Source organism: Lissotriton helveticus, chromosome 1_1, assembly GCF_964261635.1.
Source record: "Lissotriton helveticus chromosome 1_1, aLisHel1.1, whole genome shotgun sequence".
In the NCBI taxonomy this organism is placed as follows: domain Eukaryota; kingdom Metazoa; phylum Chordata; class Amphibia; order Caudata; family Salamandridae; genus Lissotriton; species Lissotriton helveticus.
In genome coordinates, this window is record NC_136057.1 from 82,946,066 (window position 1) to 82,968,762 (window position 22,697).

At 47.3% G+C, this 22,697-nt stretch overlaps 2 protein-coding genes across 2 annotated transcripts in view; one reads left to right on the plus strand and one right to left on the minus strand.

The window, feature by feature from the left end:
• Nucleotides 1–22,697, plus strand: part of LOC144758795 (uncharacterized) — a 317,831-nt gene that overhangs the window by 144,980 nt on the left and 150,154 nt on the right. The gene's annotated exons all lie outside the window — the stretch shown is intronic.
• LOC144833797 (uncharacterized) overlaps nt 375–22,697 on the minus strand; it is a 36,496-nt gene continuing 14,173 nt past the window's right edge. Inside the window, 3 exon segments of the mRNA XM_078689193.1 lie at nt 375–1,376; nt 1,521–1,642; nt 1,794–2,509. Coding sequence (XP_078545319.1) covers nt 1,067–1,376; nt 1,521–1,642; nt 1,794–2,509 — 1,148 coding nt within the window. The 3' untranslated portion in view covers nt 375–1,066.

Below are 22,697 nucleotides of genomic sequence, written 5' to 3' on the forward strand. Positions count from 1 at the left end.
TAGAGCGGCGAGAAGAGGAGGAGGGGTGGCGGGAAAAAGAGAAAAAGAGGCGGGAAAAGCGGCGGAGCGGCGAGGCCTGAGGGCTGACCCTAGCAGGCGGCGGTCAGGAGGCAGGGGATAGACCGGCAGCAGGGTGACCTGGCCTCCGGGGACCGTGCGGAGGTGGGTCGGGGGTCAGGCAGTCGGCAGCAGGGGGGCCTGGCACGCGGGAGCCTGCGAGGCAGGGGCTGGAGGTAGACAGCGGGAGGACCTGGCAGGCAGGCGGCAGGCAGCGGGAGGACCTGGCACACGGGGACCGTGCGGCAGGGGAGCGACCAGGAGGTGCTCGCAATCACGCTTCACAGGTGACCAGAGCTGCAATTACGGAGCCGGGAAAATGACTCATCTGAATGATGCTGCCTCACTGCGGGCACATATGACTAAGCATGCTTGCGGCAGGGTCAGAAATTACTTCTCTAAATACGTTTAGCACAGGCATACCATTATGCACCGAGTGCTTGCTTTTTGAACACTTTTAGCTGGGACTTAAACATCAGTATGCCGCACATCATGCCCTTAAATACCGAACAATGCTAATTAGTGCATGGCCTTTTAAAATAAATGAATCTGAAAGGGACGGATCACGCCCGGAGAGCCACAGCTGCCTGTAAAGCTCTGCAGCCTCTCTCAGAAACTAGTGCAGCAAATGGCATGCGAAGAAGAAAGATGCTGCACAACTTGTGAACCTCGGCAACCTGATACCTGCCGTTTAAGAGGCACGCTGCAACGTTCTCCCCTCTTCCGCTGTGGTATGTTGCTAGGCCCAAGATCTGCTCTCTGTGCTCCTTCACGCAAGAGATCTTTTTTTCCACGCTTCTCGCTTTTGAAAAGCAAAAGCTACAAATTGTGCCTCAGTGATGTGTGAAGTGTATGCGCTTCGCAACGGAGTTTGCGCACTCGTGGTTATTACACTATATGCACGTACCCTACAGGGAACACTGGCCATTAGGCATTTTTGACTATAAGCCCTAGCTAAATTACAACATTCCAGTAAAACTTACTTTGGGGTAAGCAGGACATAAGATTGTTACAGTGAAAATGGATCTATCTTGTTTGTATTAACTGGTGTTGTAGAAACTTTCGTTTTGAGTGAAGTTCCTGGCATAAACTGTGCAGTGATAGGGTTCAGTTCAGTGTGTATTATTTGATGCCGTTGCATATGTGCCTTTCGAGTAAATCTCTTCTCACACCCAGTGCAGCGATGAGGCCTCTCACTGGAGTGTAAACTTCGGAGCCGTAGAAGATGTGTCTTACCAGTAAAGCTCTTCTCACACACTGTGCAGTGATAAGGCCTCTTTCCTGTGTGTGCACTTTGATGCCATACATCGCCATTCTTTCTGAGAAAAGCGCTTGGAAGACACTTTGCAGTGATAAGGTTTCTCTCCTGTGTGTTTGGTGTTACGAGAATTGACTCGCACACAGTGCAGTAAAAAGGCTTCTCTCATGTGTGTACGCGTTGATACCGTACAAGGCTTCCGTACTGGGAAAAGCGCTTTGAACACACAGAGCAATGATAAGGTCTCTCTCCAGTGTGTATTAGTTGATGCGTTTGTAGATTTGCCTTTTGATTGAAGCTCTTCTCGCACACAGTGCAGCGAAAAGGCTTTTCTCCTGTGTGTGTTTTTTGATGATGTACAAGGCCTCCCTTATAAGCAAAGCGCTTGGAACACTCAGTGCAGTGATAAAGCTTCTTTCCTGTGTGTACGATTTGGTGCAGTACAAGGGTTGCCTTCTCAGAAAAGGTTTTGGAACACATGAGGTCTCTCTCCTGTGTGTACACTTAGATGCCGTACGAGGTCTCCCTTTTGAGAAAAGCGCTTTGAACACACAGTGCAGTGATGAGGTCGCTCTCCGGTGTGTGTTCTTTGATGCAGTACAAGGGTCGACTTACGAGAAAAGCACTTCTCACACACAGTGCAATGATGAAGTCTCTCTCCTGTGTGTACACTTTGATGCCGTACGAGGTCTCCCTTTTGAGAAAAGCGCTTTGAACACACAGTGCAGTGATGAGGTCGCGCTCCGGTGTGTATAAGTTGGTGCTTTAGTAGAGTTGCCTTTTGAGTGAAGCTCTTCTCACACATGGTGCAGTGAAAAAGCTTTTCTCCTGTGTGTATGTGTTGATGCTGTACAAGGCCTTTCTTATAAGCAAAGCGCTTGGAACACACTGTGCAGTGATGCGGCTTCTCTCCAGTGTGTGTTCTTTGATGCTGTAAAAAAGTTGCCTTTTGAGTGAAACACTTTTTACACGTTTCGCAGGGATATGGCCTGAGGCTGGTGTGTCCTTTTTTGTGCCTCACAAGAAGTGTCTCATTGATAAATCCTTTGTCACACACATTACACGCAAAGCATCTCTCGCTCATGTGCATTCGGCGCTGTTTTTTTAAGTAGATATTTTTAGTAAAATTCATCTTTCCTGCGGAACCTTTATGGCTTTCTTTCACATTCATACTTTCTAGATGTGATTGTTGTTCTGCAAAATAGAAAAAACATTGAAAATTACACATGGAAAATATTTATTGAAAAAGCTGCATTGTTATAATATGGAGAAGTGAACAGTTACAATTCAGGGGAAAAAATTGATGTTCTAAGAAAAAGAGTCACAGTTCCCTTTGAGACACAAATGGTGGCTAGTCCTCCTACATAAAGTGTGTTGACCTAGTCCTGCAGCAGGAGCATGCTGGGAAATCAAGTGATTCACAAAAACCACTGTTAGACATGGGGTTTCTGGTTGGCTAGGGTAGGCACCTAAATCAGGCAGAGTCCACCACTCTAGTCCGGGTGAGCCAGATGCACACCTGAGATAACCTGCGCTCACCCTCTGGTAGCTTGGCGCAGAGCAGTCAGGCTAGTTTAAAGAGGCAATGTGCAAAGCATTTGTGCAACACACTAGTGCAGCAACACAGTGAGTAAATCACAAAAGGGAATCCACGCAGGATTAAGTAAAAATAGATTCTATATTGTACATCAAACAAGACCAAAATGACTTAAATCACACCGTTAGTGCAAATAATGCAGGTTTGATAGAGAAAAACACATAAATTACTATGAAAACATAGGTAACAGCGCACCTGCGCTCCTATTACACTTCATATGGTAACTGTAGTGAACGTGGTTGAAGTGATTGCATTTAGAAACCAAACGTACGGCGCAGGAGCACCTACTAAATGCCAAACAGTAATTGAGATTGAGTCTTCCAGCAGTTCTCCTGTATGGACTTTTCTGCGCCATTCTTGAGGTCATCTCCAGAGCAGGGACAATGCTGAACAAGAAATGCCCCTCACGCTCTTGCGAATTTGCAGCCCACCGGAGCCACTTGAATCGGGTCTCTTTGCCCAAGGGAAACCAAGCTACCCGTGAAGGAGAGCAGGGCGGCTTTACCACTCTGCTCGACCCAACCCGCCTCACAGTACCTTTGTGGGTGCAGGGTCACTGTCATCAGGGCATCTGTAACTTGCTAACAATGTTGTCATGTCTCGGGAGTGGGACCCGATGTTGAGAGCTTCGTGCAGTATACGCGTTAAAACCAGAGGACAAGGCTGGCTGGAATGAGCCTCAGAATGTTGGCCGCCGCATGTTACGGAACAGCGTGTAATCGAAAGGCCTGCCTTGAAGGCTTTGTGCAGCTCCTGTAGCTCTGCAGCCTTGGACGCAGCACTGTATCACCTCAGAGCAAGTCTTCATGGGGCTGTTCCTCGAGTCTCACGACCAGAGGGGACACACTAGTTTGTTCTTGGTGGCATCTGACGGTGGTGATATCTTGCCAGACTCCGGGGGCGAGGTTCACAATACAATTCAGCTGCAGTGACCACGCTGGCTCAAGGACGTGTTTGTTTCTCTGGTAATGCCTCCAGGGGAAAAAACGCTGTTCTCGCTAGAGAAAAACGCTCACCATATGCTGGTTTGTAAAACATGGAGCACTTCCCTAGAAGGCACAAAGGCACTCCCCTGGTCAGAGCGCTACACTGCAGGCCCATGATGGTCAGAGGGCTGCACTGCAGGCCCATGGTGCACTCTCCTGTAATGCACAAAGTTTTACCTTGGTGCAGAAGGGAGCACTTGCGACATGCTAGCCCTTGTATAATGGGCTCACCCAGCAGAAGTCTTGGAGAAAAGAGGCAACACGTTCTTTGATGGCCCTGAGATCTCAAGAGAACAGGGGGCAAGCAAACAAACCCTTGGAGAGCACTTCCAGGCACAAAGGGAGGTGGCAGGCAGCAGACAGCACATACAGTTAGGTTGCATATTGGCAGTCCCTCCTGCATCCCAGCAGCAGCAGGTCAACACAACAAGGCAGGTTTCCGAAATGGAGGTTGTTCCTGGCAGCACAGCAGTCCTCATGGCAATGAGCAGTTTGTAGAGCCAACAGTGTTTGGCTACAAGTCCCAAGCAGCGTCTAAAAACATGGGATCAGAGCTCCAGTACATATACTCGAAAATGTATTTGATGAATGGGTGACTTCAAATGAACCCTCAGAAGTGTGCACCAGTCCCTTGCAGCTCATTCCTGGCTCCAGACGATCAGTAGGGGGTAAATCAGCCCTTTGAGTGAGGGCAGAACACAACTTACTCAAATGAAAGTGTGAATCACCTCTCTCCCAGCACAAGAAGACTATCAGCATGCAGATGAATTCCCTGTCACACCCAGCCCCTTGGAAAAGCTTTGTTGTCATGGCTCTTCCAAACATGATAGTTGCAGGGGTTTCCTCTGTGGTTGAGTGAGGGGGTCAAACGGTAACCTCAAAGAATAGTGTTCAAAACACCTTCGAGGTCGAGCCTCCCCAATGCAGAATGCTGAACAGATTTCTTTAGAGTACTCATGAGGCGTTCTACCAGACCATTGGCCTGGGGTCAAAGGGGAGTGCTTTTTTTGATGCTTTATATTGAGATGATTTAGAAAGTTTTTGAATTCTCGACTATTAAAAGGTGGGTTGTTGTCAGATTTTAAGATTGCAGGTACAAGTCATGTCACAAAGATGCCATCTAGGTTTTGAATAACCCTGCTCATGTGTAGTGGATGAAATGTCTTCCACCAATGGAAAATGGGAGTATTGATCAACAATAACTAGAAGGTAATGTCCATTATCCAGAGGGCTATAAAAAATCAATAGCAATTCTCTCCCAAGCATGATGGGGCAATTCTGACACAATCAAAGGTTGCTGACTAACTTCAGATGAAAGACAGTTTCATATGTGACAAGTCTTCAAATCTTTTTTGACCCTTTGGTCAAAATACGGAAACCAGACTCGTTCACGGAGAGCTCTCTTAGTGGCAACTATTCCTCGATCTCCTTCTTGGGCAAATTCGACTACTTGTTGTCAGAGATTTTGATGAATAACAATCCATGTACCTTGCAGAATGAGGCCTTCCTGCGTTACTGAAAGTTCATCTCTTACATTTCTGAACTTCATATACTCGCTGTCATTATTGAGAGGTCTAGAATACTGGTTCCACAACTTTTAATCTTGGCATGCCACTACCTTACCTACCATAATCAGCCAGTTTCTGATCTTTCACTGGACGATGAAGAATCGTGTAGTTGTATTCTTGTGACCTCAAACCCCAACGCTCAATTCGAGGAGGCATTTTTGCTGTGGGATTGCCAAATACCATCAACAATGCTTGGTGATCAGCCACTAATGTGAAGGGCTTTCCATACACAAACACATGAAAATTATTCACAAGCCCAAACCAGTGCCAAACTTTCTTTCTCAGGGTGCACGTATGCACGTTCAGTTTGTTGCAGGCTCTTATTGGTATGTACCACAATATGTCTCGGGAATTTGGCGGTCCCTTGTGCTGTGCAAGGATTGCACCTAACTCTACAGGGCTAGAATAAACTGCAACCTCTGTATGGAGTTTGGGATCAAAGTCGGGTATTTGAATTGCATTCTCAAAGGCTTGCTTGATTTTTTGGACGCTCTGTTGGCCTTCCGCAAGCTCCTGAAAACCCATCTCTTCAAGGGATTGCTCTAACATTGCTGTTCCTCTGCCGCTCGGTCCATAAGCGCTAGGAGGCCTCAGGGGAGCTACACGCTATATAAACTTAAATTCATTCATTCATTCGTCTCACACTCATCTGACCAATGAAACGACACATACTTTTTGGTTAGTTCTGGTGCAATGACCATAGCAAAGTCTTGCATGGATCTAGAACAGTAATTGACCGTTCCAAGAAAAAATCTTAAGATAGAAATGCTTTGTGGGGGATTGGCAGTAGACAATGCTTGTACTCTAGATGGATCAGGTTTCATACCCCCATCACAAAAGACATGGCTGAAGAATGTCAAGCTTTTCTTGTGGAATTCACATTTGTCAGCATTCAGAGTTAAGGCTGCATCATTCAGCAAACGACATACTTGCATGTCAGTTGTGTAATGCTCTTTCTGTGCAGCCCCACAATAACAATATATCACTATAATTAAATACATTGACTACAGGCTATATGATATGTCAAATGACGTCTTGGAAAAGTTCTGCAGCAGAGGAAATACCAACACTCAATGGCTTTTAGCAAAACAAACCAATATGCCTAGAAAAGGTTGCAATGTATCTGGATTTTTCTTCAAGGTCCAATTGGTAAGATCCTTTATTTAGGTTGAGTCGAGAGAAGAACTCTGCGCCATTCAATTGAGGTATTATATCAGCAATGTGCGGATTGTGAGGTTTTTCTCGCTCAGTTGTCTTATTGGCCTGACGCATGCGTACAGGTCCTTCACTGTCTCTTTTAGGCACTGTTACAATGGGAGAAAGCCATGGTGTCGGACCAATGGAGCGTTCAATGATGCCATATATAAGTAAAAAATGAAGTTCCTTTTCAAGAGCTTCTTGCAAGTGAAACACAACTCGTCTCTGTCTTTGATGAAAATTCTCATTTATGTGTAATCTTACTTTCATTGTTTGACTTTTCCCGACCCATAAAATAATGAAAGAAATCGACTTACAACTTGATGATGAGCATTCATAGTGTAGTTCACTGATATCAGTCCCATATCAGCAGCACTATGGAAAGTTAGCAAACACTGTAAATGTAAATGTAAATGTAAATGTAAATGTATTGTATTTATATAGTGTACTTCTACCCGGAGGCCTCGTAGCGCTGTATTCATACCGCTGTGCAACCCATCCTGGCTTTCCTGTGAAATGTCCACTCCTGGGCACCCCCAAGGTGAAGCCAGGCATCCAAGTGCTGCTGGGGCCGTTGTGGAGATTAAGCAAGCTATTGCCCAGAGTGACAGAGTGGGACTCATGATTAGACTAGGCACCGAGGCGAGAATTATCAGGTCCGGGGAAATTGAGTCCAAGGGAATTGAACCCTGGTCCCTGGCCAGATTTCTGCATCAGGGTCTGCCGCTCTAACCATTGAGCCACGCTTCTCCACACTTGAACACTTGAAGCTGTTCCTTGAAGTACATGAATAGGCACATTCACCACAGTTTTCTTCTGTTTCATCGTGGCTACAAAATTTTTATTTGACTTTTGAAGGGCGTTGAGGCAGCCCATGAGTAAACTTTAGTCTTTGAGTTCCTAAGTTGTGGTACCGGAGATAATTTGCGATACATCTCCAGCGGCATAATATTTATCGACGCACAGCTGTCTTCATGTTGAATTGTCTTCACTTTGGATTTTTTCTCACATTCGACTAGCCCCATATGTACATGCCTTTTTGAAGTAAACATCAATATTGCACAATTATCATTGTCCCTTTCATTGTAAACAGACACAGAGGAAATGACAGTCCATGTCTGTAACACGTTTGGTTGAGCATTTTGTCTTCACGCTGCAACACACTTACTTTTATCTTCACGTTGCAAGTCATCACAAAATGATTCGCTTTACCACAGTCTATGCATATCTGTCCAATTGCGAGACATTTACCTTCATGTGGAAATGACAGTCCATGTCTGTAACACGTTTGGTTGAGCATTTTGTCTTCACGCTGCAACACACTTACTTTTATCTTCACGGTGCAAGTCATCACGAACTGATTTGCTTTACCACAGTCTATGCATATCTGTCCAATTGCAGGACATTTACCTTCCTGTGGAAATGACAGTCCATGTCTGTAACACGTTTTCTTTTTCTGTGGAGACAGGACATTGTGCCCCTCGGCCTTGAACCTTGTCTTACTTTTCGTGCTCATGACAGACGCACTTTGGGCGCCTACGGCCTCCATGTCAGTCACTTGGCAATAAGCACTCTTGTCAGCGCAAGCAGCCTTGAGGACTTGATACAAGCTCAGTTTCCATCAGCATTCGTCGTTGAAATGCATACGACAGACATCCATTGATTACTCCGAGGAGGGTTGCCTCCTCATCATAAATTAATTTAATTTACAGTGCTTTACCAAACATCCAGTCTTTGAACAAACTCATCAATGGTCGTACCTGGTACTTGGCATTCTTGGCTTAATATGTATCTTTTATAATTCACATTTGTCACTGACTTAAACTTGACACTAAAGGCCTTTTCCATTTGATCATATGTCTTTTCAGCTTCTTGCAAATTCTTGTTCATGGCTTCTTTCACTCCTTCACCGGGCATGTTACTCTTTTTCATCTATTGCATCTATGAACTCTTCAAAAGTCTCTAGCCATCCATCGATTGCCAATATTCTCTTTTTTTGCAATATCACACGCCGTTGGCGGTTTTAAGAATGCAGCAGCCGTGTATACATTGGAGGACAGTAGTGCTCTCTAAGGCACTTCCTGTGGAACTTGATCAGACAGAGCTTTTCTAGCGCCTTGTGATGTGCTGGCTTCGGGGTCAGCCTTAATGGCTTTTGGAGCTTGGATCTCGTCCTGGCTCTCCATCGGAGCTCCGTATGTTATGGCTGTCTAAGGAGTTGTTCTGAGCCCCTTAGGCCGCAGCTTTTGTGGTAGGCCGACCTATTAGTCCCCCTGGCCAACTGGCCTTCTCAGAGGCTCTAATGCCCTATGTCCCAAATGTCAGGGCTGCTGCCAATGCAGCGGAATTCGCAGTGCGCAATTGTGCTGGGCAAAGGAGTGCAACTCACTCCGACCTCATACAGAGAAGCCCCCAAAGGAATGCTGGCCTAAACATGGCAGCTGCTCACTACTTGGTGGGGAGCTGTGCAATCCAAAAAGATGGGCTCTGGCACCCTCTCTCCCCCACTGGGATTCTAACAAAATTAATGGACCCAAACGTTGCAGCTGCCTGCGCTTCGCAGGGCAGCTGTGGGAATGCACCAGCTGTCCTGGCACTCACTGTGCCTCTGGCGCCCAAAATAATGCCCAACAAGCAATGAGGACGGGCAAAGTGCACATGGGAGTCCCGCCCTGGGACTCTGAAAACAAACTCTGCCCCAAATGTTGCAGTTGCCCACTGTCACGCGGGGCAACTGTAACGAAATCTGGCCAACACGAGGAAGAGCAGGGGCCTCTAGTTGGAGATTAGAATGGAGAAGGGCCCAAAACGTTGCAGCTGCCCGCTTCTGCGGCGCAGATGAGAAAATGCCACAAGTACCAACAATGTGCCTCGAGCGGCACCAACACGGCGGTGCATTCAGCCCCCCTCACTCACTGGGGCCGCACTGGCAGATTTCTCTGGGTTCCGGTGGGTGGGAGCAGGCACCGACAACGTGACTCGTCTCTCTCCCAACCCTGGGCCCCTCCTCACCTAGTCGGGCGGTCTCTCTCTTCTTTTGGTCCAAGGAACGTGGGGTAGGCTCCCGCCCGCTTCCTTTCTCCTTTTTCCACAGGAGCGCGGGGTAGGCTCCCGTCTGCATCCGGCTTCTTGCAGAGCGCCCCGCCCACAACCAGGCCGCTCTTGTGAGAAGTTGGCCTGATATATGATATTTCAAGATTATATTTGGTAAAAACAACAGCAAGCTCAAATCCCACCGCTGCCACCAATGTGAGAAGTTGGCCTGATATATGATGCTCACTAGTTCTAGTGATCACCTTGTATCAGTCCAAACAACCCTTATGGTGATTGGTTGTAAGTCAACCTTATAGACCAGCTATCCTAATGGTAGCATGGACAAAGCTGTCTTAGGCTAAACTCTTTTGGCATGTGAAGCCAGCTGTTTTACCACATATAACCCCTTGAATACCAGATGAAAGGACACCACACAGGTTGTTATGAAAATAAACAGTATATTTATTAATAACAAACACCTCTGAACTCTCTATGAGGTCAGAGGGCTAAGCACATGACAATCTCTTAGGAAAAATACGATAAGTTGCACAAAATCACAATGGTGCCCTAGGGCCACGACAAACCATATACTAAGTAAATGGTATAAGGAAACCGATAGAAGGAATGGAGCTGTCCAGAGACTGTAGGTTAGCTGGGACTACACTATCCTAACCTCAGGTAAGTAATAGGAGGCCCACGGGACACGTGTGCAGAGTGTGAACTCACACGCGAGATGCGGAACAAAGTCAATGGACAGTACAGTTCGAGAAAAATGTGAGTACGGACAACCCTGACTGGTTAGGACTAAAACGACTGTGAATCTGGACACTAGGAGAGTTAATTCACCCTTGTGCACCGAAATGCTCTTGTTACCTCACCCACGGGCTGCGGGTGCATAGGTGCGAAGTCGTGTCGGGTTTCTGCGTTGAAGTCTATGGAGCCTGGAAGAAAAGATGCTGCAGGCGACCAGGTGGAAGATGTCCGGTGCGATCCACGGGTGGATCGAGGAAGAGGACCTGAAAGCAGAGGAGACAATGTTCAAAGTCACTAGCCATTGACTGGAGTGGAACCAGGAAGGAACCAGATGTCGTCGTCGCGATCAGGTGAAGAGTGGACGCTTGTTTCTTCAGCCACGTGGACCAGGAGGTGTCTTCGACGACCAGGATGGAGGCACGAGCTGTCCCACGCAGGCTCTCGCTGTCGGCGGTGTCAGAACCGGATTTGGAGTCAACAGGCCTTGGCAAAGGCAACCCACGCGGTGAGTGGAAACGGCGTCTGGAGTGGACCAGGAGGGTCCGGGGTGCTCCTCTTTTGGAAGGGAGCAAGGGCCAGTCTGGAGCAAACCAGATCAGCAGTGAAGATTTCAAGGATCGTCGTCTAGGAGGTCACTAGCCAGCCGGCAAGTGACCAGACAACGCGTCGAACAGCAATCAAGCAAAAGGGTCCCACGCAGATCTGGTGGATGCTGGGGGGCTGGTCTTCGGTGCAGGAGCTGGTCGGGGCTGGAGCTTCTCAATCCCCAAAGCACTTACTCGAGGATGCCTCTGAAGTCGTGCTGGAAGCGAAGTGCAGTTTCTTCAAGATGGCCAGTCCCACGTGTCTCGTCGCACCCACGGGTCTCAGCTGTGCTGCAGATGTGAGTTGAGGTCGGAAAGGTCTGGGAATCCGGGTCTTGTCGGGCTCTGAAGTCTGGATCCTTGAGGGAAGACGACAAAGTGAAGCCGCTGGACGCTTGATGGTGCCTGCAGTTGCAGGGTGGACACTCCTTGCCCACAAGGGAGATTCTTCAGTCTTCTGTGGAGCAGAACATCGAAGTCCAGAGTTTCTTCTTGTAAAGTTGTTCAGGGTAATCTAATTTGGAATGGGACCAGCTCCTACCTTTATTCTCCTAAAGGGGGCTGTACTGTGACTAGGTCCCTCCCATGGGTGGGACCAGGAAGGGGGGTGGTTACACCCCCAATCATTTGTCCGGTTTCGTGCCAGAGCTGGGGCAGGGATGCCCCAGCAACTGGTTTGAACCGGTGTATGCACAGGACACCTTGTGTGCCCTAGGCATCTCTCATTCCTTTCAGGCCTGTCCTACCCAATACACAAAATCCTGTCTGCAGTGGTGCTAGCAGCTCCCAAGGCAGGAAACCCTTTGTCCGAGCCTCCCTCGCTGGAAGGACTCCCAGCAGCAGGAGGTCAGACTTGTGTCTGTGGTGGCAGCATCCATTTTGTGATGCCAAGGCTCGAGTTAACTTTAACTGGTGTTTGCAGTTACATACATGTTGTGTCCCTCTAAAAGGGTGGAATGCTACCCCGTCGCCAGAATTGGCGAGGGGGTAGTATTCTAATTCATATGACACCTTACTCGACATGTTTTGATAATGCTATACCAAAGTTAGCATTCAACCGCGAGGATTATATTGCACTTAAGAGTATATGGTATAGCGTTATCATGGAACAGCTATTAGGACTTTGTTCCGCAAGCTGCAGACAGGCTCAGCTCATGCCAGAGCACCATCTCACATAATTCAAAGCACTCTGCCTTCAGGATTGATAAGGCCTGCCATAGGAGTGACTGATAGGAGTATATGTGTCCATTTTAGGGTTAGATATAGGTATACTATATCTACAGCAAAGGGTGATTACACCACCTTGCCCCAGCTGTCTTACCAGCCAGTTGTGTCTGTTTAGATGGCCAGCCAGGGGTGGCATAATACATGCTTCAGCCCCTGGTAGGCCCTGGTTACACCTATGCCCTGGGTACCTAAGGTACACTGTACAGGGACTGATAAGGTGGGGGCACACGCTCTTTCAATAAAGATGATTGCGGGGTGGGCACCCGCCGGCAGCACACACAATTGCGGGGTGGGCTCCCGCTTAAATAAGGAGCTCAGGGGGGTATCCCACACGGTGGGATTCCCTCACAGCCTCGCGCTGCAGAAGGGCCTGCTCCTCTCCCCTTAGGTGACCCAAATACAGCGCTCACGAGGCGCTAGGCCACAAAAGTCCTTAAAAAGGCAGAAATAAGAGAGACCTTGGTGCTGGGGAGACCCCAGCAAAGTGCAGCCGGGAAGGCCAGCACGCAGGGCGGTTCCTCCTGACAGAGTGTCCTCCCAAAGTAAGAACAGCACAACACTTTCATGGGGTCACAGCCCCTACATTTATAGGACAATTTCCTTTGTGTTACAGCTTTGGGCTTGGGAAACCAGATGCAATTGATTTTGGAGCACTCGGTTTACCAGGCTCCTCTTCCCTATTTTTAGGTGGGGGCTCAGTGATCAAACACACCACAGGGGGCGGAGCCAGCATTGTGGAGGGAAGGCACAGCCCTATTCAGGTCCCAGGTGCAACTCCTCTCTTCCATCTGCATGCAGATCTCTCTATTCATCACTGGGCCGACTCACCCTGTCTCCTGGAGCCACCCACACCATCCAGCCCCTGTCACTCGCAAGCCAGACATGAAATTCACATCAGGCAGGCAGACACACAGCAATGCCAACTTCTAATAGTGCCATTTTTTTACCACTTCCCATAAATCTGTGCACACCATTGCACAGCATTTATTTTCATAAGTCCATACATACTAAACTCGCCCCTGCACTCCTCTCATACCAGGAATTACCATGGACACACATATCCCTCATACATTGGAGGAAGTGGAGAAGTGTGGCTCACTGGTTAGAAGCGGCAGACCCTGAAGCAGAGGTTGGCCCGGGACCAGGGGTCAATTCCCGACGCGGCAGGGTATTGGGTCAATGTCCGCGGACTCGATAATTCTCGCCTAGGTGCCTACGCTAACCATGGGTCCCACTCTGCAACTCTGGGCAATAGCTTGCTTAATCTCCACAACGGCCCTAGCAGCACCTTGGGGGTGCCCTCTCACAGGGAAAGCCAGGACGGGTTCCCCAGCGGTATACAGCGCCAGGACACCACGTAACGAGGTAACAGTGCGCTTTACAAGTATACATACATTACATACATTCCTGTGGGAGGGCAGGCCAATCTCACCACAGGCACTCAGAGAGCGCACGCACTCTACACTGGGCAACAGAGCTAAAGTGCCCAGAGGTCTAAAATCACTACCAGCATGTCAGAGCTTAAGGCAAAAAGTTCAGGGGTGAACATGCAAAAAGGGCCAAGTCCAACACAGATGAAAAGTGGGCGGAGTCTAGGGAAGAGCGAGCGCTGCACTCAGCTTTAAAGTTACAAAATAAACCTTAAACGGCACGGCTGAAGCGGTGAAAGGAGAGGGGGTTGTTTGTAGTGTTGCTTCTGGTATATGCAGCAGAAGGGGGGTAGGGTTGATGAAGCAATAAGATAAAAATGTGAGTAGACTGACAGCAACATACTGGTTACCTTGGACCTCTGCGCATTATATACTGGTATCCCCAAATCTGGGGGGATTGCCGCCATACAGCATTTTTGGGAAATCGGAGACACCAATCTACTTGAGCATTCTGGAATGCTAACAGATTTGATTACTGTTGGTTTGGCTAACAATGACTTTATCCGGGGAGTAGTATGATTTTACAGCAAGTTGCAATAACTTAGCATGGCCAGATTATCAGGCACAATCTGTTTTAGGATTTCACCATATGCACTTGCTCTTCACAGGGTATCCTTCAGGATCACAACGGTGTTCTGCTTGTTCTATCTGGTGGTGGTGACTTAACAGCTACATTTCTTATCCCTTATACTTTGTATTACCTCTTGCAGCCTTGAAAAAGTCTCTATGACAAAACACGTGACGTCTGCCTGTCTGTAATGGATTTTACGTCTCAAGCGCAAGAAAGGTGAATAATTGTGACAACAATAAATCACAACAAACATCTCTGATCTTGCTGTACTTCTTTACTGGCCACAAGGCATGGCCATTGGACATCGCTGAGTGCTTCGGTATTCCTCTGCTCATTTGGAAGCGAGGTGTTGGCAGGATAGGCCTTTTTGACTTAACGAGGGGGAGCAGCTGTCACTTATCAAAGTTGCACATCACAAAGGCTCTGCATGAGAACTCTCACAAAGGAGTTAGCGCTGGTCTTTTGTGACTCCAGACAAGCTGGACCCAGGGCAAGGAGGAAGCGGATGCCTGACACGTTATGACGGTGGAAGCCTCTAGAAACACCTACTAGTGGGCGCCAGGTATAAATATTGGACTCCAAACCGCAAAAGAATAAATGAGGTCCCAGTGCCACCCACTGTTCCTTTTAATACTTCATGCCAGTAAAAACAACTTTCAACAAAGTCCCACAAAAATTATAGTGTCAGAGACAATTTACATCAATGACACCTAGTGACCCCTCCTAACAGATCTCACCATTAAAATGAACTCTCAACCAAGTTCCACAATGCTAAAGTGCAAGATGTTCTCTTGCGAGTATACTGTGTCTTTATATCTACACTGTTATTCTAAACGTACATGGTGATTGTTTTGCCCATCTTATTCCAATATTATCTTGTGCATATACTGTTGTCTCAAGTTGATGCTGCTTCCTATCCTACCATATGCCTGTAGCATTAACCCATCCTTTTTCATGTCTATGCTGATATTGATATACTACCTATGATGTGGGAGTATAACTTGTATATATGCCCTCGAATATAAAGGACGTTTCTGCAGACTGACCAATAAACTCCATCACAACCACCAGCTCCTAGATACCATGGCCACTAAGAACCCAGTGACATCAACAGGCCCTCTGGCGCTTTTCGGCATTCAAGGCCCCCTTTTCCTCAAAGGAATCCTACCAGATCGCCTTGGTGACCTTTTTCACACGCCTCTGACACTCCCATCCCACTCTTCCAAAGAAGTGCCCACCAACCGTCCACTGAAGGCCCCAATGTTACAATCAGGCGGTCCTCTCAGCTGTTGGAGGCTGCCTCTTGACCACTATGCACACCTCTGAATAAGTCTCCTGAAGTCTAACTTTGGTTATCCCCAGAAACAACTTCTGAGTATCACTTCAACTTCGGGAGCGTGGAAAGATACGCCCCAACTAATTTCTGGAAAACCTCTCCAAACATGCTGCTAAAAAGTACAAACACAAAATCCTTAAAGAACACCCAGCGACACTAATAACAGACATCTTCTACAATCCAACACACGGAAGTCTTAAAATGGACTTCATCTTCTACACTACGAAACCCGCCAAAAGGAGAGAAAACGTCATTCAACACCTTCATGTAACTAATGCTACCAATGTCCCTTATGGATCTAAACAAACTATATCCCTATCCCAGAACTTTAGCGGAGATCGGTCCATAACTATATACAGAAATGGGAACATCCTAATCCAAGCCACTGAAAAAAATAATCGATTTTCCACTTTCCGCCTCTCTGCGCCGCCATGCCATTCGCTCCCACCACCACTCCTCCACCCTCTCCCATGCACGCCCTCATCTACTAGCTGAACCTTCTACTACCAAACCCCCTCGCACTGCCCCCACCTCTACCCCCCTACAGCCTCTCTGATCCCCAGACACATTGAAGCTTCTGTTTCGATACCAAAACTAGTTGCCCCCTCTCCATGGCGCACCTCCACTGCCCAGCTTGACTTATCTATCCCACCGGAATCGTCTCAGTCCTCTAACCACAGCAGGCTGGATACTACATTAGCCCAGGAGCGGCCAGTGCAGGTAAGAGCAGTGAGGGTCCGGGGGAATGCGACAGACAACAACAAGGAAAATTAAATAAATCATTTCCCCCTCGTTGTCATCTATTGAATCCCCCCTACCAGCCCCACTGCTCTTACCTGCACGGGCCGCTCCTGCATTAGCCTCCGCCACACACTCTGACGAGCTCCCTCACACTCCACTTCCTACCACTGACCCAAACGCCACTCAACTGATCCCTGCAACAGCCCAGCTTGAACTCACAATCAACACTATTCTGGATGAAATATCGTAAGAACGCAAAGATTACCTACTTCCTGCCCCAGCTTCACGCATCTATAGCGAACACTGATCCTGCCACAAACATACACTCTGATCCCCTATCCTTTACCCCTAGACAAACTATCCCCTATATCCATCACCAACTCAAACATAGATGCACCACGACTGAAATCACGCTACGGGAAGCTGAAATGCTGAGCAACACGTATGACAATGCCCCGAGCAAGCCTTGTCGCCGCCAGATCCCGGTCATCCTTGGCACGACTAGAACCCTGAACACCACTCTCCCTCCCAGGCAGCCTACCCAAATAACAACAATCCAACCCTGTCAGCCTGGTTCAAGATCACTACCTATGCATGCTACTAAACTGTCAGTCAGCAGTCAAGCATGCCACTCAAATAGCCGAAACCATTCTAGGACACAAAATTGACTTCTGCTTTCCAACTGAAACCCAGCTGAACGACCACTCATCCTATTTTATCAATTTCCTCAACCCACAGGTCTTCTCAATCATCCGTACGACCGCTAAGATCGTATTGGTGGTGGATTAACCATTATACACAAAAACTATCTGTGCTTACCTCCATTCTTCAACACGAAATACCCTACCTTTGAATATGTAGGAGTTCAACTCTCGTCCAAAGACCCCAATCTATCAAAATTCATGTCATCTATCACCCACCTGGTAAAAAATGACAAATTTTTGAGGACTAAATAAACCTATTAACGCAAAACTGCCTTAAAGGCAACACAGACATTCTATTAAGAGACCTGAACCTGCACTTGAACAATGCCGATGATCCAACAGTACAAGCCCTATCCACCCTCCTGGAAGCAAACGATCTCACCCAACACTGCAATAAACAAACTCATACCAAGGACTCTACCCTTGATGCATTCATCTCTAAGCAGAACACCTTATCCCTCCGTTCTATCCTAACCACTGACTGGACTCACCACCACCTAATTCTTTTTAATCTCAATGCCATCCAACCAAAGGCCCATCCCCAAAATACCCGGCACAAGCACTGAGCGAGGAACATACATTGAATCTCCCAGGCAGAGTTAGAAGGTGAAGACAAGCATTTACAATGCAATGGTCTCGGCATTATTAAAGGTAGAGCTATTTGCATTGCTCATGACTTTTTTTTTGTTTTTTTTTTAAATCATAAATAAATGGCATTGTCATTTACATTGCCAATAGCGTAATCGTTAAATAAATGGCATTGTCATTTACAATGCCAATAGCTTAATCGCTTGCAAATGCATGACCTATTGCATTTACATCCACACAGAGCCACACACACAAAGCCACACACACACACACATACAGAGCCACCCACACAATCTGCACTCTGCACTCACAATCTGCACTCTGCACTCACAATCTGCACTCTGCACTCACAATCTGCACTCACAATCTGCACTCTGCACTCACAATCTGCACTCTGCACTCACAATCTGCACTCACAATCTGCACTCTGCACTCACATTCTGCACTCACAATCTGCACTCTACACTCTTAATCTGCACTCTGCTCTCACAATCTGCACTCTACACTATGAATCTGCACTCTACACTCTGAATCTGCACTCTACACTCACCAAGCACTAGAATGGTTCCATAACACGAGAGAGAATCATGCCCCACCAATTTGGAAATCACTGTAGGGTGAACACAGTTTAGCTGTCTGTCACAGTTCTTTAGGTGGTGTGATTAACTTCCAAGTAGCCCTTTTTCATTAATAAGGATCGTCGCAATCCCAAACATGTCTTCTTGGGCTGTGGGATAAAGCACATCGCCTTATACGGATCTCAAAAATGACCATACCTACTTAGGGACTTAAACTTCCAGGCAATTGATCTTCTCAGTAAAACTGGATTTCCGAATCAAATAGTCTCGAACTTTATCATACGCCTCAAGCATACTCAAGTTTGAAGGTTCGTGGGGAGAGATGACATTGCTTAATTCTGAAGCATTAATAGGGGGCCTTTTATACAGGTAAAGTGCACACTCAAGTATCAACAAGATTTAACCCTCAACCATATGTGGTTTTCATGCCCAGCACCACACTGGAGTTGCACTACTCTTCAGCATGGGTGCACTTTCACCATAGAACATTAGCAATTGCAAAATAATTGTGCCTGTGTATGCAGAAATAGGCAAGACATGCCATGATTTCGACATCTGTGTTGAAGTAAACTCATTCCAAGCTTTTTTATGCAGCAGGCACACCCCTTACCATAATCTGTTGAGAGTCAAAAAAACATAAAGTATGCGGGCACAATGATTCCAATGTTCTCACATTTTTTCTCTCTCAGTTAAGCTTTTCTTTCCAAAGTCAGAGTAATTGTGTTAAAAGTGATTAGAAGCACATGAACACATGATTTCATACACAGTATTCTTAGATTGAGCATATTACAATAACTATTATAGGAGACAGTGCACGCCTGGGGTTTTGTACAGATGAATAAGTAGCTTATCGCATCAGTATGAGGACTGCACCTTAGTAATTCATCCCAGTGCCACAGTAAATACCCCTCCTCCCTATAGTAGGTAGGAGAGGCCTTCCGGGAATCCATAAGGAAGCCATATTGGACCCAGAGTGCACTTAAGGGCTGGGCCACTGAGAGTCCTCCCTTTGTTGCCTTTTTCTATGGTGAATCCCTCCCTAACACTAACCCTTAAACAACATGCCACTGATCAGTGTACGTTATATTTCTTGCTCTTGAGTTTTTTTACTAACGCTTCCGATGGTGCACAGTGTTCACAATCCACGAACTGGTCTGCAGGAAAGTGGGTGCGCGACTCACAAAGCTGGCAAGGGATAGCCACCTGTACAATATCCTGGCCTTACTCCGCTAAACAATGGCGACAAATCTATTTAAAAATCACGAGGCAGAAGAAAAAACAAGCAACAGATGCTTGTTTGACAAAGGACCTTTTTATTCTGGCTAATTAAGCAGTTGGAAGGCCACGCTATGAAAGAAGGCTAATTAACCCCTAGGAGAAGGAAGGCAATACTGCGCAGTCCCAGCTGCTGAATGTGACAAGATTAGCATTTCCCTAAAGTTGATGGGCAAAACCTAGGTGCAGCAATGGCCTTACAGAGCAAGCATGCTCCACTGTGCTTCGGATGACATCTAAAAGAATGCTGAACCGGGAAACATGGCAAATGCTATACACTACAAATTTCAGAATCACCTCGTATCCTGCTGCCTCTATGACATAATCCCAGTCACAAAATCCTATTCTTAGTTGAATGTCACTCTCCTGTTTGCCCTCTGCAGGCAGCACTGCCTCCCCACACGTAAGGATCACAGGAGACCATTATCCACACAACGTACGCTACCAACACTTACGCACCCCCTTATCCCTGTGCATACAATCTCACTACTCACCGCTGTATCCACCACTCCCCATCCCACGGCACAGTACACTCAAGGAAGCCGCCATAGCTGCCAAAGCTGGCGCTTTTGCAGTGACGACACCAGTGCGCGCCGCTCGCGGGAATAATTGAATCGGAGGGAAGCGAGTGTACAGCGATCAAGTGGCAAGCATAAACTCAGGGAATCGGAGAGTAAGCATAAACGTTTCAGTCCGATGTGTGCATGCGAAGGATGAAGTAAGGCGTTCTCGGAGGCTGAGCCAAATGACACATTTGCATGGCTTGCATGACACTTAGTATCCCGAGTAAACGCAAGGCAGCAATGCCGGTGTAAATAGATACATTTTAAAAAGGACTCCCTTTTAAGAATCAAATGTTTTCTAAAGTCCTTGAAATATCTGCACAAATTACTAAAGTGCTGATGCCAGAAAGGTGACAGTAAAACTGACAACGCACGTTAGGTGCACAGATCCTATCAGTGCAGCTCACGGTCAGTATCACAAGCTGGGGCAGTTAGGCACAGATCAGAACTACAGTAGGCATATGGTATTGAGTGCAAACTTAGCCAAAAGGCAGCGGAGCACTGCACAGGTTCAAAGGCAGGAATACGTTCAACGAGTCTTCGGAGAGTTAGCTGGTTCTTGGAGAAAAGTGAACTTTTTCTTCATTGTGCTGTAGTGTTCGTTAAGAAGGCGAATCTTAAACTCTATCCTAAATAGGTATCCCGGTAGGTATGATCTCTGGTATCACAGCTCGCGGGTATGTATGTAGGGAGCTGCCGAAAGGCATCAGACACGAAGACTACAGCCCTCCCCCAATCCCCATTCCCTGAAGAAGCTCTCTCAGCCCGTTCCGATGGAGGTGGGGAAGGCACGTCAACCGCAGAAACAAAGACGGCTCCCGGAGAGCCCGCCCGCCCACCTTCCCCATCCCGGTGAAAGCCCGAGGTCCACTCATCAGCCAGCCGGAGGGGTGAGAATGAGAAGCGGAGTCGCACAGACGACGCGGGGAAGGCACAGCCCCAGCTTTGTGCATGCACTCGAGGACCGGCTGCGGCGAATACCCCAAAGAGTGGACCATGGCAAAGACGGCTCCCGGAGAGCCCGCCCGCCCGCCTTCCCCATCTCGGTGAAAGCCCGAGGTCCACTCACCAGCCAGCCAGAAGGGTGAGAATGAAAGGCGGAGCCGCACAGACAACGCGGGGAAGGCACAGCCCCAGCTTTGTGCATGCACTCGAGGACCGGCTGCGGCGAATACCCCAGAGAGTGGACCATGGTCGCTGAGACTGTTGATGCAGTGGGACCCGTGTTTAATAGACTTCGCACTTAAGAACACTTTTTATTTTCCTAGAGCGGCAGCTAGGCCTTGTGTGAACGTACAGCGCAAATTAAGAACAAGGGATAGTTACCTCATGTCCGACGCTGCTCGAGCAGCAAGGGTTCTGAGTGACGGGTAACGTCATAGGGCTAAAGAACGAAAAAACCCGCCCCCGAATCCGAAAGAGACGGGTCTTTATTGGAGTGACTCCATTCTCCTCCAATGGCTGGCCTCCGTTTAGGAAGCCAGCCAATGGAGGAGAATGGAGGAGAGAGGCGGGTTCAAAGCCCCTAACTCCAAAACATTAATTCTTTGGGACTCCCTCACTGATTCGCAGAGAGAAGAGACATCCCTTGATCTAAAAAATGGGAGAACTACTTGACATAGAAGCCCCTTTGAAACTCAAGAAATCATAAGTATTCCTTCCAGATCTTGGTTTAACAACAACCTTAACAAAGAGGCAACAACTCTGATTCGCTGAAAGAAACTGGAGACAACAATCCTTGTTAACACATCTTGCGATACCGGGAGCTAAACACATAAAATACAAAAATCATATCTTCAGAGAAAAATCCCCCTTCTTCTGAGTACAACTTGACCGTTCCAGGAACAGACCTAAAGACCTTCTCAACATCATCAAACAGCAAACCTCCTCTTTCCCTCAACACTCAATAAATGACTCTACCATGCGCTGCAAAGAGTTTGCAACATTCTTCTCTGAAAAAATATCTAACATTGAAATCTCTCTTGACCCACCCATCTATCCGTCCTACACCAAAGATGTCCCCCCTAGCAAACAGGGTCTAGCCAAGGCCCTACCTCCAACTAATGGTCGTCTCACCAAACGCACCCTATGCCAGTTGGACTGAATTCGACAATGTCTTTTAAGAAGAAGAGCTAAAATTATTCGCTTGCATTAAACCAACATCGCACATTTCCGATCCCCTCCCTCCTGAGCGTATCAAGAATCTCAGTCACATCATATCTCGCCTGCATGGACCAAAATCATCAACTCCTCCTTTTCGAGAAGCCCCATGCCAACCTCCCTCAAACTCTGCCAAGTCACCCCCCTCATCAACCAACACATTTACCTTCAGAAGCATGTCTCATCAAAGCACAAGAGTGCCTGACGAACTTAGGTGCCATACTCTGGTACTTTTCAGACTGGATTATTGAAACTCTTTCCTGTCTGGCCTTCCCCGAGAAAATTAGCATCACTGAGAGAAATGCTTCATACAGTTATCCTCTTTGTGACAGGTCACAAAGTGTTTAAATCACATTTCTTCTATACTTCGCATCCTACAATGGCTTCCAATTGAAGCAACAGACAAATGTAACACTGAATGCATCACCCACAAAGCCCTCCACAACTCCACACCCTCCTACGTGGTTGAAAAACTCAAAATCCCTGGATCT